The 19,640-nt window shown below is 37.0% G+C and overlaps 1 protein-coding gene across 2 annotated transcripts in view; it reads left to right on the top strand.

The window, feature by feature from the left end:
* DCP1A (decapping mRNA 1A) overlaps nucleotides 1-19,213 on the top strand; it is a 34,629-nt gene extending 15,416 nt beyond the window's left edge. The window contains exons 5-12 of one of the 2 annotated variants that reach the window (XM_065075312.1): nucleotides 1,043-1,181; nucleotides 3,875-3,955; nucleotides 4,088-4,090; nucleotides 5,377-5,496; nucleotides 9,685-10,449; nucleotides 11,259-11,324; nucleotides 13,380-13,598; nucleotides 15,149-19,213. In XM_065075312.1, the coding sequence (XP_064931384.1) occupies nucleotides 1,043-1,181; nucleotides 3,875-3,955; nucleotides 4,088-4,090; nucleotides 5,377-5,496; nucleotides 9,685-10,449; nucleotides 11,259-11,324; nucleotides 13,380-13,598; nucleotides 15,149-15,229 (1,474 nt within the window). In that variant the 3' untranslated portion in view covers nucleotides 15,230-19,213. The remainder of the gene's footprint in view (nucleotides 1-1,042; nucleotides 1,182-3,874; nucleotides 3,956-4,087; nucleotides 4,091-5,376; nucleotides 5,497-9,684; nucleotides 10,450-11,258; nucleotides 11,325-13,379; nucleotides 13,599-15,148) is intronic. The other variant, XM_065075311.1, reaches the window with a different exon arrangement.
* Nucleotides 19,214-19,640: the final 427 nt, after the last annotated feature.

Raw genomic sequence — 19,640 nt, 5'->3', positions numbered from 1 at the left:
CCAGCAGTTCCACAGCATGAGCGTTCTCAAGTGACATGCCACGTCCACAGCTCTGCCCTGTTTACAGTCCTTGTTTTTTCTTAACATATTTGATTAATGCAGGCTTAAAAAAGAAGGGATTACAGGCTAGTGTGTGTTTATTTCAAGAGGATAAGCTTTAGCGCATTGCACAGCCATGTATATCTTGTGAACTGCATATAGATTAGGAGTAAAAATATAGGCTGCCTTTCCTTTTATTAATGAAATGTACCAGGGACACATCATCTTGCATATCTTAACTGTCTTTTGAACTGAAATGTTTTGATACTTAAGGCAGGTAGGGGTGGAGTAGAAGTGGTGAATGTACCATAGGCACCAAAGGCGGTAGGAGAAGATGTGTTGTAGTCCTGCAGGTGATTGGAATGACTACAGGGCAGCTAGAGAAGAAAATGGTTTGCTCTTGTTTCCAGAGCCTTAGGTGGGGTAGAAAGGGGTAACTTGCGCAGAGCCTCCTTCCAGACTGACTCGAGATACCTGATGCGAGCCAGCTCTATTCTTTCCTGGTGTCTGTGTTGTTTTGTAATGATGAGTCTCATCCTAAATTAGAAATGTTTTATGATTGATTTTGTTGAATAACATGGCTTGATTTGGCTAAATATGGAAAAAAATGCATGTTAGGAAGAAAAGAGTGAAAAATATATTTTACTCAGTCTGTGGTATAATACATGCACTCTTTGTATAATGCATGCTTGAATGTCCACGTATTTTATTGTAAAAATGTCTAAATATGACAGTTTTACAGAAGTAGTGTTTACTGCAGTCAGACTTTGTGAGAGACAGACCAGAGCTCTCTGGTTTGGAGATAAATTGTACAGACCATTTGACAGTTTGACTTGTATAAACCTCGTAGCAAATGAAAACTTGTGTAACTATGGTGCTAGGTTTTCATACAGACGGAACTAAATTTGCTAATATGCTGGGTGTACATTTTTCTTTACTGCTTTTTTCAAGATGTTGACTCCAGAGTAAATTTTAAAATCCTGTTTCTCCTTTCCTGTTACAGAGTGGTAGAGCAAGAAGCTCAAAGATCACAGCAGATTTCCCAGGACAGAAAAAGTCCCAACAGAACCAATGGCTGCAATGAAAACAGGCCCATTGACATCCTGGAAATGCTCAGTAAAGCCAAGGATGAATATGAACGAGTAAGGAAATATCTTCCTCCCCTCTCCCCCTCAAACCTTACAAACAAATAGGAACACTACTTCTACTTATGAATGAGGGCTTAGGACACTATATGGAGTCCACTGAAACAGTATGCCCTGTGATTTCTGAGAGATGATAGAGAATCATTCTTATGTATTAAATTGTCCTGTGCAGTATACTCCAACCCAAGATTGTAAAGTAGTGCACCTAACCCATAATTTAACTGACCTGTATATTCTTATGTTTGAATTGTTACCTTCTGGGGAGAAAAAATACAGTTTTAAAACCAGATACCTGGATATGCAGAAACAACAAAATATTTTCTAGAACATGGGCTGCTTAATCTCAGTACTCATCAGCTGTCTTGTTTTGTGAGATAATTATAAAAGGAAACCTGAGCAAATAGGTATATATGTAACACTGTAGAAGAATGAACTGCTGAACATGTCTGGTTTTATGATCTCGGAAGTTCGGTTATTGTAAATATTCCTTATAGTGGCTGACACTTTGGTTTTTCAGTTTTTTCCTCTGTCCGGAAAGTCAGTGGAGGAGGTCTGCAGTGATTCATGCCACAATCAAGAGCATTCATGGCGCTCCACTCTAAAATGCTTTGGCTTGTTGAGTAACATAACAGAGGCCCAGAAACTTGAACTATCCTGTGTCTGTGATACAAGCATAGGTGCAGAATAACTTAGAGAGAAGGGATAATGTGGGAAAAAATTGTTTTAAAACAGTGTAAGATTTGCACGTTGCATTAATTAATAAGTTTTAATTCTGTAATTATTACCTTAGTGGGCAATTCTTTGCCTATTTTTCATTATTTTTCAATTTTTAAGAAAGCCTATCTGGAAACTAGGTTTTAACATATCAGCTGTGTTTTAAAGAGCAGACATTCTCTGCCATTGTTTCAGTAGCCTTGTTTTCAGACTGATGGCACATTCATTCCCTCCCTCAAGTACACTGTACTAGGAAACAGCCTCTGATTTTAAGCAAGACAGGTTGAATACTGATTGTGTGATCCAACTTGAAATGTAGCTTGATAGACCCATTTTACAGTGACTTCTACTGCTGTGAGAAAATTTTGTCTCTGGGAATAGCAAATAAAAATAGTACCCAACACTGTCTGTCTCTTCTTAGAAAAATAGAAGTCTTGTGGTATTGGAGATTTAGACATTCAGTGCATATGTAGACCCCGTGAAGCATATTTTTAATAGCTGTAGACTAAGTATAACAATACTGTTCTGCTATCCTGCTGTTCCTCAGTTTAATACTTCTGTCCTGTCTATGTGTCTATCCTTTTAATAAATTAATTGATTTCAGAAGGTTGAGTTCGGTATCTTTTGCAAGTGCTAAATTCACAAGTTTATATGATGGAGAATATGAGTTCTCTTAGGAAAGAATTACTTAATATAGTCCTGAGGACCAAATTCATACCTACAGGACACATATAAGGGTGATATGTGGGAAATCAAAAAAAAGGAAACAGATTCTGAACACGCCGCTCCCCAGATCTGATAATATGAGAATGTGCAATTAGTGAAGTAACGTGTAAGTATCACAGTGCAGAGATGTGGTGTGGGGTTTGTGGCTGTACTGGTAGAAGAGTTGACACACTGGGACAGGGTTTGACTCCTTGCAGCAGTTGCTTATGCAGCAGAGTTCCCTTGAGTAGTTGGGATTTGAGTCTTTGTAGGGTTCTGGATTGTTACAGCACAATGTGGGATGAGGAGAAAAGAATGAACACATGAATTAAGTTTGTATGAGTCAACTTGTCACTTTCTGACCTAGACTGAGGGCAGATGAATGTGACAAACTATACAATATATTTGACCTAGGCTAGAAACCAGTCTATGAAAATTAGTAATGTGGGGTTTTTAAGGCTTTAAATACAGATTTTTAAAAAAATCAATTGCTTCTGATTCTCTGAGCATCAGTGCTGTTTGGGGAGAAGGTCTCTTTGTATGAAGGCCAACGTTGTGGAAGTAGCAGCTTTTGTGAGAGCACAGAAAGAAGCATCAAAACCTGAATGACTCATCTTTCAGTGTTGTATCAATTGAAACACTTAAAGAAATTGAAGGCTTTTTGAGAAGGAAAAATAAAACCATACCACAAGAACTCACTGTCTCAGTACTGCCCTCTTAGGGTGTGATGAAGCCTTTCTCCCTCTTTGTCCTTGCAATATTGGATAATACGTATTTCCAACAGATGGCTCTTAAAAATGACTCAGAAAGGACATTCCAGCTTCTCTCTTAATTTTCAGATCTTTTTCATGTGAGAATACTGAAAAGCTTTTGCTAGAAACAAAGTTCCTAAGCATCGTGGATGAAACTCTGTAGACAAGTAAAATACTGATAACCAGGCAATGGTGTGCAGGCTTTGTTGTGGTCAGACAACATCTGTGGTGCCTGTAATAAAATGGGGAAATACGCAGGGCACGGGCTACACAAGAGCTACTATATAATTGGGTTTTTGTGTCTTGATCTTGAGTTGTTGTTGTGTGTCTGTGTGTTTCTTGATGCTTTTAGAACACTAGTGAAACTAGAATAATTATTTCCTTTTAGTGTATATGTGAACTGTAAAATGAATCTGTTGAACATAATCCCATAGCCTGCTATGACCGTAGTTATGTAGAAGTTGCCAGATACACAGAATTGAGCGATGTTGATCACAATTAAAGAAAACTTTTTTGGAGAACATTCTGTTGACCACCTCAGCTTTAGCAACAAACCTCTGGCACATTAATTTTGGAACTCCTTGTAGCCAAGGTTTGTCGGTGTTAACATGATTAGGTAACCAACTTGTTTTGAAGATGGCTTCTGGAGAGACCCTTCCTGTCTTGACTTCTTTTTTTCCCAATTGTTTTATGACACTCAGTAATTACACACGAATTTGTGTTTAGGAGCAGAAAGTACTTATCTGCCTGGTACGTTCCAGATGGATCATACAGTAATCCTTGTGTGCAGCCCACATGAGATTGGCAGAGTGTCAACATGAGAAGGGGGTAGAGTGAAAAAGAGATTTATGAAGGTCTGAGTGATTTAATGTAGAATTCCAAATCAGCTTAATCCCTCAAGTACTCACTACATCAAGTCTATATGTGAAAATGAATGAATTCTGAATAAATTTTTAATGAAGTGAATGGATGCTTTTTGCAGTGTGGTGTTTTGTGTGTGTGTTTTATTATGAGCATGGAAACATCCTCTAGTGAAAAGAAAACTGCTTTGCCTGGTTTTGTGACCACAAGGCATCCAGCATTTCAGGCACAAGGAGTTTTGACCTTCAAGTTAGTGGCTAAAAGTCAGAAAGATGGGAAAAGTTGCTTCTCACCTCTATCCCTAAATCACAATAAATAGTCTTGATTTTGTTTTTATTGCATTCATCTAGAAATTGAAAAGAATAGTAAAGCTCAGGTTGTTTTTTAACTTGTTGCTAAAAAGTTTAACTCATATGTTGCTGCTCTAAGTGACCAGAGCAAACATCTTGCGTTGATGCTAATGTTCACTATATCATATGCATGAGGTGGAGTTTACTTATTGAAAACAAGACTATTCTCCAATTTGGGCTTTTTCACTGGGGATTTAAACAGTAATACAATTTCTGGTTTTGTTTATGTATATATTTATTAAAGAAGAAAATCAACTCGATCTGTAAACGTTCTGTTCCAATGGAACTTTCTTGTCTGTTTTTTGCCTTGTTCACAGAAAAACAAATTAACACCTTCTGAAGATACATGTACGTGGTTAACTAAATCTGGTGGAAGTAACTCAGTGACAAGCTTTCATTCCAGCTCCTTAGAATGATTTCTGTCAGGAATTTTTTCGAAGTTGTTTCTAGTTTGGGTTCCTGATTTAATGAACCATAGCGAGCTTCCTCATTAGCTGCTAATGCAGATAAGGAATGTGAAAAGCTTACTTAAAAGAAAAAAAATCTTTCTCAGGGCAAAATGTATGAAGCCGGTTGGCTTTTTTTTTCTTTTTTTTTTTTTTCATAATAAAGAATGACAGCTTTATGAATACCTACCAGATGGTGGATGTCTTGGTATGATTGTGATTTCCTAAAATTTGTGAATTCCACAGTGTCTTACAAAAATCAATACTCTGTACATTGTCTGTATTTCAGACAAAGTGACATACAAATGGGATTGTGGATAAATATAGACTTAAAACTCATATGTTTTGTTTCTTTTTTTTTCAGAATCAGATCAGTGACTTAAGTATTGTATCAAGTTCTGGAATGCAACAAAATGCAAATCCTCCAAAGCCAGAAAGCACAGAGCTTTCAGAACAAAAAACTTCATTACAAGTGCAAGAGCAGGTATGTTTCTTCCAAACCTAAATCAGGTGCTAGGGTTTTTTTAATTTATTACTTTGCTTTGGTACCGAAGTATTTTTTTTCTTAGAATGCCTGCAGTGTTGCCTACTGAATGTATTACTGATTTAAATAAACTGGTGAGTTTGAAGTCTTTCAAGATCCTAAATTCTATCTTTTGACTTAACATTTAAAAATAAGATGCTATGTCATACTGCTGTGAATATCCAAGTATGTATAAATGGGCTAACGTGGATTCTGGAAGAAATCAGTCTGTGGTAACATGCAGGATGATTTGCAGTGCCAGGAAGCATGAAATAATTACCTCTGACACATTATTGGACTGCGTATGACATCAGTCAGCTGTATACTGTGGTGCAGTCTAGGCGTTTGAGACATGTACTCAAGGTTTATTTCTGATGCCTTCAAAGCTATAGCTAGAGTCTTGCTAACTGAAACCTACAGTTACTAGGCAAGAAATGGAAAGTGCTTCAGTTGTGGCAGCACCAAATTCTCTTTGGCATAACCGAAAATGTGTCTACATATCTTCTGCCACACTTCTGTAGCTTGCATTAGACCTCTGTTTGCATGACTGGTAATATCAGTCAGCTTGGCTGATTCTTTCATCCGTATATTATGGGAAAAGTGTGTGTGGTTTTATGTTGGTTTGCTTCAGTTTTTTGTGTTGAGGCCGGGGGGAGTGTTGTTTGGGGTGTTTGTTTGGTTGTTCTGGGTTTTTTTGGTTTTGTTTTCTTTTTTTCCTGTGTTAAGAACTTTTTGACAGTGTATTCCTTCCTCTGTGGGAAGAGAAATATTGTAAAAAATAAATAAATACTTCAGTGTTGTTGAGGAGGTACGTTGCTCAAACTTAACACTGGTGTTGAGATTTGTTTCAGGTAAGTGTTAGATACAACATGTATCACCAGTGTGTATTCAGATGTCTACAAATTCTAAAGCTTGGTGTTATTCCTGTAAGTAGAGTTTAAACCACAGTAAGAATTCTAGTGAAAATAACCTCTGTTTCATGTACAGGGTATTTCAAAAAGCTGGGCCCAGTTTGAAGTCACTATAGCTCTGCAATCACAAACCGCCCATGAAAGAAACTCATAGTCTGTACAGCAGGTGGAGGGAACATAGAACATCTCTAAATGATAGAATATTAAGCTGTTTGTAAATTTTTGTGTAATTGTAACATGTGTGGTCCATCATTTTGAAATACCCTGTAAATGTTTTATTTGAACCATGGGAAACTTCTTACAAAATGCTGAGTATCATCGTTGGAGTAGCTGGAATAGGTAGCAATAGTTCAGTATTTGGCTTTGATTTCTACTAAGGATTTCAGCACAGGGAAGCTGTAGATTCATGCAAGACTTTTTAGAGGTACATTTAAAAACATCTGCAATAACTCAATTCCCTGTAACACCTGAGCAACTCTGGCCTCCTTACAGTGCTGCCCAGTGGGCACGGGAACGTTGGTAGTGGCTCTCCTCAGAAAACACCCCAGTGCAGGGAGGTGAGCTGCATGGCATGCTTCCCATCCTGCTGTGGTTTACTGGTGTGTTTCTGGTACAATAAATCGCTATGTCTGAAATGCCATAAGAAAATGTGTGCAGCCTTGCACTTAGTACTTGCAAACTACTTACTTGGTAGTAGCAGTAAGTAATTTCCAGTACAGGTTAGGATAGGGTATGGGTGGCAGGGATCTGGTTTAGGGGACGGGGTAGTAACAGTTAATGCACTAAAACGAGGGGTGGGGAGTTTGCTGGGACGATTTGCCATCGCAGCCCACTCTGTCCTGTTGGTAGCACCTCTGCTTTTGGATCAGCGTAAGTGATAGACTGACCCCTGGCAGCCAGCTCTGCCTGCTGCACGCCTGCTCTGGAGATCAGGCAGAAGTGTTGCTTCAGGCTTTGTTTTAAAAGCAGGTGCTTTCTTTTGGGTCACTCCCTGTAGACTGCACAGTCAGCTCAAATGCCCTCCTGACAGTGCATGGAACTGCTGAACAGAAATCCAGTAACTAGTAAAGGAAAAATTGGAAAGATAAGATTCTAACGAATTGCTCTGAAGTAACTAAAGGGAAACGGCTGATTTATAGAATAGGTGAAATGGCATCTTTTAAACTCTGAGCTATTTTAATAATAGCTGCAGAGATACTGGAAAAAACTATTTGGATAACGTGAGTGATATTAATTCTGTAAAGCTAATTAACTTGGTTCCAATATATCACAGCTGTGTTTGTTCTTAATCACATTTTTAATACTGTGAACAACTTGAAAACTACTGGACAAACATTCCATTTGAACTGTAAAAATACATTTTTCATGTAATTGAAACAGGTGACCTGTGAAATGGAAGTGTACATATGATAAGCATGGTGAGATTCCTAAACTCCCTCCAAAGTGTCACACTTGTATGTTGATTGACTAACTTCATGCTGAAGATATCACAGATTTGGGAATAAAAATAAATGTCTTCTCTGTGATATTCTGAAGTTCAAGTTTTTTTATCTTGGCAGTTCAAAATGAAAATCAGTTGTAGTGTAGAATGCTTTTGTGCCAGCAATTGGCGAAACTGAATCAGAACACTGAAATTAAACTTCATAGTGCCAGCTCTGACTGTTAATTCATGTTTTGATGTATCTGAAATGATTTCTGGAGAAACCCTTTGAGCAGCACTTTTCCTGTGAAGTAAAGTGGTCATGTTGCCTTTTTTCAGCCACTGCTGATAGCGGTCTTCATAATACACTGAGTTGATGATATGCTCAAAATATACCTCAGCCAGAAATGGGACAGGCAAAAAGATGTGTTTTATACTTCAAGCTGGAAATTAACTTCATGTTTGAGACTGTATCCATGTAAGGGACTAGTCTGACTTGGATCAGAGCATGGTAGAGATTTCAAAACTGAGTTTGAAAAGAGATAGAATAGGGATTTTTCTCTTAACAAAATCTTTACAGTTGAAGGACAGGTCTCCAGAACATTAAGATCAGTGGTGAAAAGTAAGAACAACTTTCTAGGAAGAAGTCTTAGCATAATTAACAACATTTATAAACTATAGAATGTCTCAGCTGCAAAATGAAAGTGTGCCTGACTTTAAACTAGCTAAAAATGAATAATAAGAGTGGCAGTAGAGATTAGTAATCTGTGCAGAAATCAATATGGTTTCAAGCCCAAGGTTTTTCTGTTAGGTTTCTTGCATGCTACCTGTACGGACACAGCTTCACTGCTGTTATCTGTGCTAGTAAAATTAGAGCGAGCGTAACAATGTCATGGTACAGTAGTTGTCATTGTAAAACAGCATCTTTGTTTAGACATACCATCAGAGTACGCAGGAATTGTGCTGCAGGCCATTCAGTCTTCTGAACAGAATGTTGTATTTTAGTCCAGCTGTTTTACATAACTTCTTGTCCTGTGCAACCTATTAAAAAAAAAAAAAAGGAGAGAGAGAGAGATTAAGGGTGATAATAGATGTTTATTTTTCCCTTTAGTAAAACACATTTTTAAACATCTTTAGCAAAATATTAAGAAGATGGTATCCTTAAGATCAGGTTTTTCTAACAACGTCAGTGCTGTAGGCTAGATTTGTATTTTTGGGAGAGACTAAAGGGCTGGTAGTTTTAACACTGTGTGTATATATACACACTTTTCAAAGAGATATATATACATATGTTTAGGTTTATACAGATTCTTTTACCTATTGTAACATGTACTGCATCATTAATGAAAAGAGTGAGAGGAACTGTCTAGGCATGTATTGCAGTTGTGCACCTTCAGGTTTCTCTGTTCCTTTCCCATCTTTTAGGCCATTTAATTATTTCCAACAGTGTATGGATTTTGTTCAACATGTATGTTCTTCCCACCCCGCCCATGCAGTGCCTTGTGCAGTCAGGGCTGATGGGTGATGGCATTTGCCACCTTAATGGCAGAATCCGTAGCCTGCCCCCTTCTTTCCTGCTTGCGCAGTCTGTCCATAGGAGGTTGTAAAGAAAAAATTTCCATAGACGGAATGTTCCTTGTAAATGAAGTTCATTTCAAAACTCCTGTAAATACGGCACACTTTTGTATCCAAATTGTATTTTAAATACTTTTGACCTACCTGTCTCTCATAGTTTTCTTGAAATTGTGATAGATCATGTGAGATGCACAGTGGTAAGTATATTTCTAAACTGAAAGCTTCCTTTTCCTTTCTTTCTAGACATTTCAGACAAGGCAGAAGCATCTGACTTTGGAGGAACTGTTTGGAACATCTGTACCAAAGGAACAGCCCGCAGCTCCATATCCCAATGCAGAGAGACTGGAAAAGTTGCAGACTGACACCTCTGCGAGAGAGCAGCACAGTTTACTCTTGCCTTTTTCCTTTGACCAGTCAATAGTAATAAAAAAATCACTCGGGAAGTCTGAAAGTCCAAGCATTATAACCAGTGCCAATCCTTTGAATCAGCAGGAATGTTTACCACCTATGCTAATACCTCCAGCTTCAGTTTCCCAGCCTGATGTAAAAAATGTTTCAAGCTATTCAGTTCGTTTAAGCCCTATTCTTAATTCAGCCTCGACAGTGGAAGCTGCCCCTGCTCAGTTGCTTCCTGGCCTAAAACAAAACAACAGTATAATGCAAGTTATGCAGCAAGCTGCCAAGCACATATCCCCACCACTGAATCAGCCGCCATCTGAAGTGAACCACGCTCCACAAAATCTAATGGCTGGCCAAAGCCAGCTTATAGCACCCTTGGCATCAACAAATACAGGAACTGTCTCAAATACATCCCATCCAAATGCTGATCTTCTCCAGAAATTCAGGTTGACCCCACAGCATGACCAAACGCAACAGCAGCCTCTCACTAAGGCTTCCTTAACACCAAACATCTCTGCCTCGGTTGGCCAGCTTGCAACACCAGAAAGCTTCAAAGAATCTCACAGTAAGCCATCAGCCCTGAACAGCAAGATAATCTCTCCCCTTCAGGTATTCTGAAGCTTTAGATTGTTTTTAGACTTATGTGTATTTTTCCCTTGGAAAATGTGCTGTTATATATTAGCCTTTTAAAAATAATTAATGACTTCTACTGTGTGATTGATTGAACTGCTTAGAAATCCATTTCTGTTAATTTCATATCATTAGCATCTGCTGTCAGTGACAGACCTGTCTGTAGAGGAAGAGGTTTCCAAATGGCTATAACAAGCCTTCCAAGAATGCCACAGGAATTTACTGAAGTACCTTATCTACATGGCTTTTATCGTGTTTTCTAATATTTTGTAATACTTGAATTTTATTATATTATAGTCTTGAAATCTGACCAAATAAGTATCTGAATGCTGTTTGTAAAAGTATAAAATACTTCTGAAACTCTAGCAGAAAACAGCATTTAATTTTTCTGGAGGTGATGAGGTAAAACTCCTAGAAATAAACACAGAATTGGCAATTTACCAAACTGTCTACAAGGTACTGAACTCTTCACTTTGTAGCATCTGTTTTGTTCCCAGTTTCACTGTTAATGTTGGGGGGGGGGGGTGGGCGGGCAACAGTAGTAGCCTTTCTTCAGATATGTTTTGATTTGGCTTTACAGTTTTGCTGCAATATTGAAAGCATGAAACATAAATTCAAATCTTTCCTCTTTTTCCAACTTGCCATTATCTCAGTTTTACAAAATGGTTTAAATTGCCTCTAAAATCTCTTGAAATTTGCATTCTTGTGCTTTGATAAAAACAGAAAACTACAACTGGAAATTGAGCTGTGAATGCTAACTTGTGAATTCTACTTTCCTTTTAACTTAGACTGTACAACAGAACAAGGAATCAGAAGTATTTCCACAGCCGAAGACTTTGTCCAAAGCAAGTCAAGTAAGTGAATAACTACTTCTGCTAATTGTTTGTTGTAAACTCTACCTGTTTTTTTAAGAAATACAAAGAGATACAACTGTGGTAAGCAGTTGGTATCTCAAATAGTCATTGCCCACCACCTGTATTTAAAGCGCTGTTATGAAGCAGAAACAAGTTGTATTGCAGCAAGGGGGAGTTTCTGTAGGCTGTCATCAATGAATACACTTTTTGTTGTACAGTGCCTCGTATTGTTGCTGCTAATGCAGAAATGAGTGCACATTTTTGGATCTGCAGTCTTGTATTGAGTTTGCACCATTTCAACTGTTGTTTTTGTCTTGTAAGCCAGCAGTACCAATGCTAAAATATTGCAGTAGGGTCTATTAGCCTTAGCCCAGCCTTAAGCACCCCAGAGGCATAAAACACAGCCCTTGCCTTAGTGTCTCTCTCAGTTTTCCTGAAAAAAGGAAAAAGATAGCAAGCGGGGAAAAAAAAAAGTGGAAGATAGAAGAAGAAAAGTATAACAAGCATTTGTCACTGCAGAACTTCCTAATAGCAAGTTTTAGTGATCTAAATACAGATTTAACGTTATTGGCACTGCCTTTGAATAACTGTTCAAAATAATGACAATATAAAATTTCAGGTTGCAGTTAAATAACTGGTAATAGTCAAGTCTTCAATTATTGTTTTTAATAGCTTTTTTGTTATGTATTCTTTTCAGGATACCATCTGTAATTTAATTCCACTTTACCCACCCCCTCCTGTTTCAAATCTGTTAAATTGCATCATTCTTGTCCAACTTGCACTATATAAAAGCAGTTTCAGTAGCATACCCAGATCGGATTGTGAAGGCAATAAAAATGGTCCTGCTTAAAGTAAAATGCTCTTTTAGCTACTGGCCTGCTATAAGATATGCTGTACCGTCTGTTCATGGCATAGTTAGTAAATAATTATCTAAATAAATGCATTTTACATGGATTTTGGGATTTGAAGAAATGTGTGTGTGTTGTATGGTAAACTGCACTTGTTGGTTTAAACACGTTGTCTTCAGCTGAAATACCACACTGTAAGTCTTCACAGTTTTGACTATGACAAAATCAGTTTGCTAGTTCTGTTGTTGTTGTTATATAGGCATTAACTTTAGATGGCTTTGCAGTTCTTTTTCTCCTGAACGTTTTTGATTATCCAAGAGGAACTCTTTCTGCTGACATATCAAACATCTTTACATATCACATTTAGTCTTGCTTTCTTTTGAGTGAGATTGGTTTTTTTGGTTGTATTTTTTTCACCATGTTGGTCATTCTGGAAGCCTGAGTAAGATGTAGATTATTATTCTGACTAATAATTGCAGTTATCAGGAGATACCAGAGTTGCTCAAAGCTGATGTTTATTCACGTTCACGTTATGCATATGTAATGTTCCTTTACATTTCCAATTTATGTTTAAAAGCGGTAAAACCAATATGTGGGTTTCTGTAATGAAATGGACACAGATCTGTAGAAATATGAGTTGGGAATACGGCCCTCAAAATATTCCTGTCCCCTTTTCTCAGATGAGAAAATGTACTTAGAATGAGAGTATTTCACTGTATTCCAATGCTTTAATTATACTTCATCAGTCATTTTAAATATCTTTGAGATACTTTACATCAAATTATAAGTGTATTTGTTGGAGACCATAGAAGCAAGAGTGTGGAAAGCAGGACTAGCTTTTCTGTAAACTCCGAAGGAAAATAATAATTTGCAAATCAACCACTGTCTCCTTGATTACCTACATGAAAAGTTCATCTTTAATTCTCTGTGTTATATTTCAAAAAATTCTGGAAGGTAGCAGCCACATGAGTAGGAAGGAATCTGCATACAAGAATATTGAAGACTGGTACCTTCTTCAGTTTTAAGAAGAGAATTAATATTTATATTAATCTTCATAGGTAGATACTTCTTCATTAAGAGCATCTATCCCGTAATATCTGACTGAATAATAATTATTACAATTCTTTTTTTTTTTCATATATTTTTTTATACTCATCTCTCCATTCTTACTGGACATGGTGCTTATTTTATTTCTGTTCTTTTACAGGTTGCACCTCCACAGTTTGTTACAGCCACAACTACAGTAACACCTTCGGTCCTCTTGTCTCCTAGTGTTTTTCAGCAATCAGCTACAAAAGCTACTGAAGTGGAGAATAAAGCCAATTCTTCTTCGCCTTTAACACTTGGAACATCAGAAATTCAGACTATACCTCCTACTGTTCTCAGCAGGTCTCAGCTTCAGGAAGCGCTGATACATCTAATAAAGGTCTTGTCTTTACAGAGCTCAATTCCTGAGGGATGGGGTTCCAAGGATAGTAGCCAGTACTGAGAAATTCTGTACCCCTGTAACTCCGTTTGCCGTGAAACATTACAACAGTTGTTCCTTTCTGTTGGAAGGGGTATATTACTCCACACTCTACACACAGTACGATGCAGCTGGCCTGTTTTGGTTGTGAGATGGAAGACTTAGAAGGACAGAGCTGTACATTGGCTGTGTCCTTTCACATCCATGTGAATTTGCGAACAAATGAGGAAAAAGTTGCACTAGTAGAAGCCCTAATATGGGGATGGGAGGGTTGGTTTTGTTGTCTTTTTAAGTATCCGTGCTTTCCCAAAGAAAACTTATCTATTTTAGTTCACTAGAACTGTTCCTGATCTTTCACTGAAGTATGTGTCTTTGAAATGGAAATTGCAAGGGTCTTGCTCTGCTATTTCTAGGGACTAAAAAGTTCAGTTGAATTAAATCACTGATGTGGGGAGTAGCCATACTTTGAGATTGTTTTGACATCTAATGTCATGGTGAAGTTGCCATGAGTGACAAACTGTTCTTTGTTAACTCAGGATTCTCTTGCCCCCTCCATGCTGATGTTAGTACAGCTTACACCCAAAATGCAAGTCTAAAAGTAACAATATCTTCCCAGCCATAAATTTGTTAGGACCAAAAAGGGCCACTACTGGGCCCCATCATTAGCTGGGTTGCCCAATTTTTCTATGTTCCTTTTTGCATAACCTTTTTGTGTCTTGGTGTGTATGGGTTTTTCCTCTTTAAAGACTTAAACTGGCTTACTTGTAAGTCTCGAAACTGAGCTTAACTGCCACAAGTCTTATTAAAGACATAGCACACTGATGCTCACACAGTAGTGTGATGAACATCAATGCGGTGACTTTAGAGAGCTGATTAAAATACTTGTCTCCAGTGTTCTGTATGTATAGAGAGATAGCTGAATGAAGACCAACACAGGCACACCCTTCAGCATGGTAGTACTTGCACAGCACTCCGAGCAGGATACCAAATGTGCTGCACAGGTCTTGTAATATCTGAATATTGTCTATGGATTAAACTAATTCACTTCTCAGTCAAGCTTTGACATGAGAACCATTGTACAACACACTGCAATACCTTTCAGGCTAGTCTGACAGACAGAAGTAGCATTACTTCTGACACTCATGCAGACTTGATTTGGGAGCCTGTACACAGCATGTAACTCTGTGTCTAAGACTAAGGTTTGGAATCTGGAGGGAAGTGAAATTATGTGGCCAAGGCTGACCAATTGACCGCTGTTTTGTTTGAGCATTCAGTCTGCTTAGTGATCTCTTCAGCAGTCTTACCAGCTCTGTGGTTCAAAGTCTGTATGTTGTCCAAAAAGCGTTGCCTTTTGTAAAAGTACACAGCTAGTTCACATTTGCTGCTCTGAACTCTCGGCTAGCTAGCACTATAAGGAATCCTTATGCACAACTTAAATGGCATTAGATTTGAATTTTTTTGCATACTTTTACTAATGTTTCTAATGTGTGTTTTTGTTTTGTTTTCTGCAGAATGATTCCCGTTTCCTCAGCACTATTCATGAAGTCTACTTGCAAGTCCTAACCAAGAATACAGACAACATTAAGCTATAATTGAAGCTAAACCTACTTAAAATATATCCATTTTAAAAACAATTATGCGTCGTCTATAAAACTAATATTTTTGTAAAAGAATATTTAGTTTTCAACGTCTTGAATTTGAACCTGTTAGGAAAGACTATTCCTTAAATACTTAAGAAAGTAATGTTCTCAGAAGTGATCTAGGTTTTCACTGTGATCATCACCAGCAAACCTTTGTTTTTATTGGGGAGGGGACTTAATTTGCATTTGAACTCTCATTAGCATTAAGTAAATGTGCAAATGTTTGCTCTGGCTTTCATTTCTAGATGTGTTCACTGTTCAAGGATTACAGACTCAATACTGTTTAAACCAGCAAATACATAGTACACTACACCACACCAGAACAAAATTCAGTTGTGGGAACCTACTTCCAGTTGGGAGGACTGAGAAAAGGAGAGCGAAATGCCTTGTGATTAAGTTGGCAGGTGTGGGGAAGGAATAGATCTGGAAGCCAGGCCTTGTAAAAATGTGATTTGCTCAATACATTTACAGTCTCTAGCTAATGCACATAAATTAATCTTTTAAATAATTCTGTTAATCTTATTTGCTTCTGTGTCGCTGACATTAAACAGGTATCCAAGTGAGTTAAGACCATTTTCTCTAAAAAGGCGAAATTTGAAATATGCAAAATCCTCAGTGGTTGTATCATTGCTCTTTTAAGCAACAGAGTAGTTCTGTTGCATGTTGAAGTTCTCTTGTTTTAAATTTATAGTTAGGAGACCACTACTGGAAGACCTCTTCCTGTTCAGCAGGGTTTGCTATGATTTAAATACTTTGTCTCCCTTTTAGCTTAAGGATGGACCATGTCATAGTTGGCTTTCATTCCTCAGTTGTGTTGGAACTGCAGTGTTGAAGACTATGCAGATGGGGAACAAACACTTTGCTTCTGTTGCCCTCTCCCCACATTGATAGTGTGCATTTCATAGTCTGAAGTTTATCTAATTAAAATGTTATCACTTCTTATATGTGATTTGGTAATTCACTATTCACTAGTGTAAGAATTTAACTGGATACTTTCTCATCTGAAATCAGAAAATTAGTTTCTTATGCTGCTGTGTTGGTTTACCCATGGTTTGTGTTTATTTCTTAAGGGCATGCAAAGGTAATTAATAAGACTTCAGGTTCCAACTTTCTCCAGCAATAGTAGTTTTAAAGGATCTTTTCCAGTAGAAAAGTTTTGGTTTATTGGGTAAGAAGATAATCTGTAGTGAGTTATGATGCACTGCTGCTTTCTTTTCCATCAAGCACTATTGAAACATGAAGAAAAAAAATTGTTTGGCTCCTTACAACATATATGTATGTATATATATCCTAAGGATTAGTTAATGATGAGGTAGTCAAGGTGCATGGTCACTTCATTGGAAACTAGTAATTGAGCTTTAATTGTGACTTGTTCACAAATCAGTATGTTTTAGATACAACAAATATTTACATTTTTATGCATTTGATCTGTTTTAGGTTTTTTTCATAGCTTTTTAGTGGAAAATATATTTTGTTTAGCACTACCTGCCTTCTGAAAAGCTCTTCTTAGCATTTGAGTTCAGTGTTTCCAGTTAAAATATATATTGTTTTGTTAGAAAAACGTGCAAGATTCAGGGAAAGATGCTAATGTCATGCACATTCATCAAGAAATGTATTGGCTTTAATGGTAGCATCTGAATGCAGCAATATAAACTCAGCCTTGTTAGGGAAGATAGGAACTTCCTACAGAAATTGTAGAGTTGTAATACTGTGTGTGCACATAAACAATGAGACTCAAATTAGATCTAAGTTCTAAACGAATTTGTTGGGGTTTTTAGAAGTAGTTTCACTAAATGGGACAAACCAATGAGGAGTTCCTGTGAACAAAAATGGGCAGCCTAAACCAAATAGAGAGTTGCTTTTTATCTGGATTTAGCAAAGATGAAGTCCATAACTTCTCACTTCTTATGGACAGCTTCAGTTTCTTCAAAGGAAGATTTGATTGAAGTTGCTAAGAATAGAAATATCTGAAGCTGACAGTGTGTATTTGTACTTTTGCCAAATACAGACATATCCAAAGATCTATAGAAACGGTAGGGAAGGAGTTGTGTTTTGAGGTCTTCAGTCATACACAGTTGACAAAAGTAATTCTGTTTAGAGCAGCAATGCTGTTACAAGAGTTTGCCTCTACGTTGAATTGCCCTTCACTTGTTTCCAGCTCTCTAGGAACACCCACAAGCAGTTGGCAGATCCTTGTTTTACTTTTTGTAATGTACTAGTAGCAATACATTATTGGTTTACTTCTTTCCCCCCCAGCTTTCAAAACTAATTGGAAGAGAAACATAAGTTGAAATCTTAATTACTAGCCAAGCATTTTTACAACAAGCAAACCTGTTCATCTGGAACACCTGCGTGTTTGCTCCAACCTCACTACATGTAGCCACCAGACACTGGAACCAGCCAACACACTGTAGGGATTTATGACAAGTGCCAGGGCAGTGGGTTTAACAGATAAATCTCTTTAATGAAAAGTTGCATTATAAAACTCAAGCTTAACTACAGTGCAAGATTTGAATTTTTTTAATATGGACTGTGTTATCTGACAAGTTTGGGTTTTTTTCCTGATTATTTTAGCTTTTTGTATAAATCTAAAATTACCAGCCTGTTGAAGTGCTTGATTTGTGTTATCCGCATGTAGAGATACCTAGTGTGTGGAAAGTTACCACGGCTCATCACAGGAAATGATTGTGACCATTTTCAAGTTGTATTTGGTTTGGGTTTGGTTTTGTGGTTTGTTTGTTTGTTTTTCTAAAACTACAGGTTTAATGCTATTTTACCTATTAGTTCTGAGAATTAAAAGATTACTAGTTTAGACTATACTCCCCAAATTAATTGCATTATTAAGCATGTGTTTTGTGGCTAGCGTTAAATTGTTTAAATAAAACAACCACACACAAAACAAACCAACCAAACTCAGACCTAATCAAAAACAGTTTTAAAAGCTACAGCTGCTGAATTGTTTAGGAAAATCAAAATTCACAGTTACATAGTTAGATTTTATCTGCTGTTATTTAATGATGAGAAGTTTATATGAAAGGTGCCTAACAGCTATTAACTTAGAAACAGTAGATCTTTCCAAATTAAAGAAGGTGATTGCAGAATGATTGAATAAAATTTAAAAAAATTAGTGATTCATCTTGATTTCATATTAAATGTTTAATTCTGTGTATAAATACTCAATATAATATTTAAACACTCGCTGCTGGATGTATCTCAGTTTTGCTTGCATTTCTAATTGCTTCATTTTGCTATATTTTTGAAATCCATTATGCCACGTGTAGCCACTGACATAATTTCTGAAATTATGTTTGAAAACAAACTTTCATTTAGGACTTCTTGTTTTCAAAAGTATTCTAAACAAATCAGCCACCTTTTTGCCAGATATTTGGGTTGCTTTGTACAGCATATCTTAACAGAAAGAATACGTGCAATATGTATCACCTCAGTTTTGTCTGGCAATGTTACAAAAATGTTAAGATGCAATATCTTCCTTTCACTTCAAGTCAGAAAAAAATGCAGTATCTCTAATTTGGTGGTGTATTTATTTTTATCTATTCAATGTATGGGCATATGGCTAGTTAGGTTTTTTATGTACATTATGTGCTTTTGGTAATTTCTGAGTTTTATCGCTTTTGTGGATGCACCAGTTGTATCCATTTGCATGTTCTTTCATTACAAAGACCATGGGAAAGGGGGGAGCTTCAGGAAAGATTTCTGGAAACCGGAATGACAGTAATTGTAAGTAAATAAATGTAGATACTGCATCATTAACGTTTTTGGTATGGTATGGATTTTATAGCACCTGTGTATGTTTGCAATTATTAAGTTATTGCATAAATGTTTAAGATTGAGCATTTTCTCATCCAAAATTTTGTATGTTTGCAAATATATTTTTGTAATAAAACTTCAAAACAAATGTTTCAGCACCTCCTAAAATCTTCTAATGTTTCCTTTTATTTCTGGAGCTCTAGTAGCCTGCTAGAAGGGTAAGTTCAAACTTTATTTAGGGTTAATATTTTCCAGAGAAGAAACTCAAACTCCTTACTTCATACTGGGGGCAAAAGCAAATTACATTTGTTCACTAAAGAAAATGCAGCATGCATGCTTGACAGACAGTTGAGAATATCATCTGTCACTTGTAACAGCTTCTGGCTATCCTCTGTATGGCTGTAAGCAAGCTTGCATTTTGAATTTGATAAACAGACCAATTTCCTTTCACATGAAGAAATGCAGCTGCAAGTTGACTGTCTTGTAAGTACAACTGTAACAGGTTTTAGCACCTAATCACTTTTTTTTTTTATGGTGTCCCCTCTCATACATCTAGACATGGCATATGATACTCAATCAAGTGTTGGTCTTTGAT

The sequence above is a fragment of the Columba livia genome, chromosome 10, assembly GCF_036013475.1.
Source record: "Columba livia isolate bColLiv1 breed racing homer chromosome 10, bColLiv1.pat.W.v2, whole genome shotgun sequence".
Taxonomy (NCBI): domain Eukaryota; kingdom Metazoa; phylum Chordata; class Aves; order Columbiformes; family Columbidae; genus Columba; species Columba livia.
The sequence above is the reverse complement of the archived record's forward strand: the minus strand, read 5'-3'. Positions and strand labels throughout refer to the sequence as shown.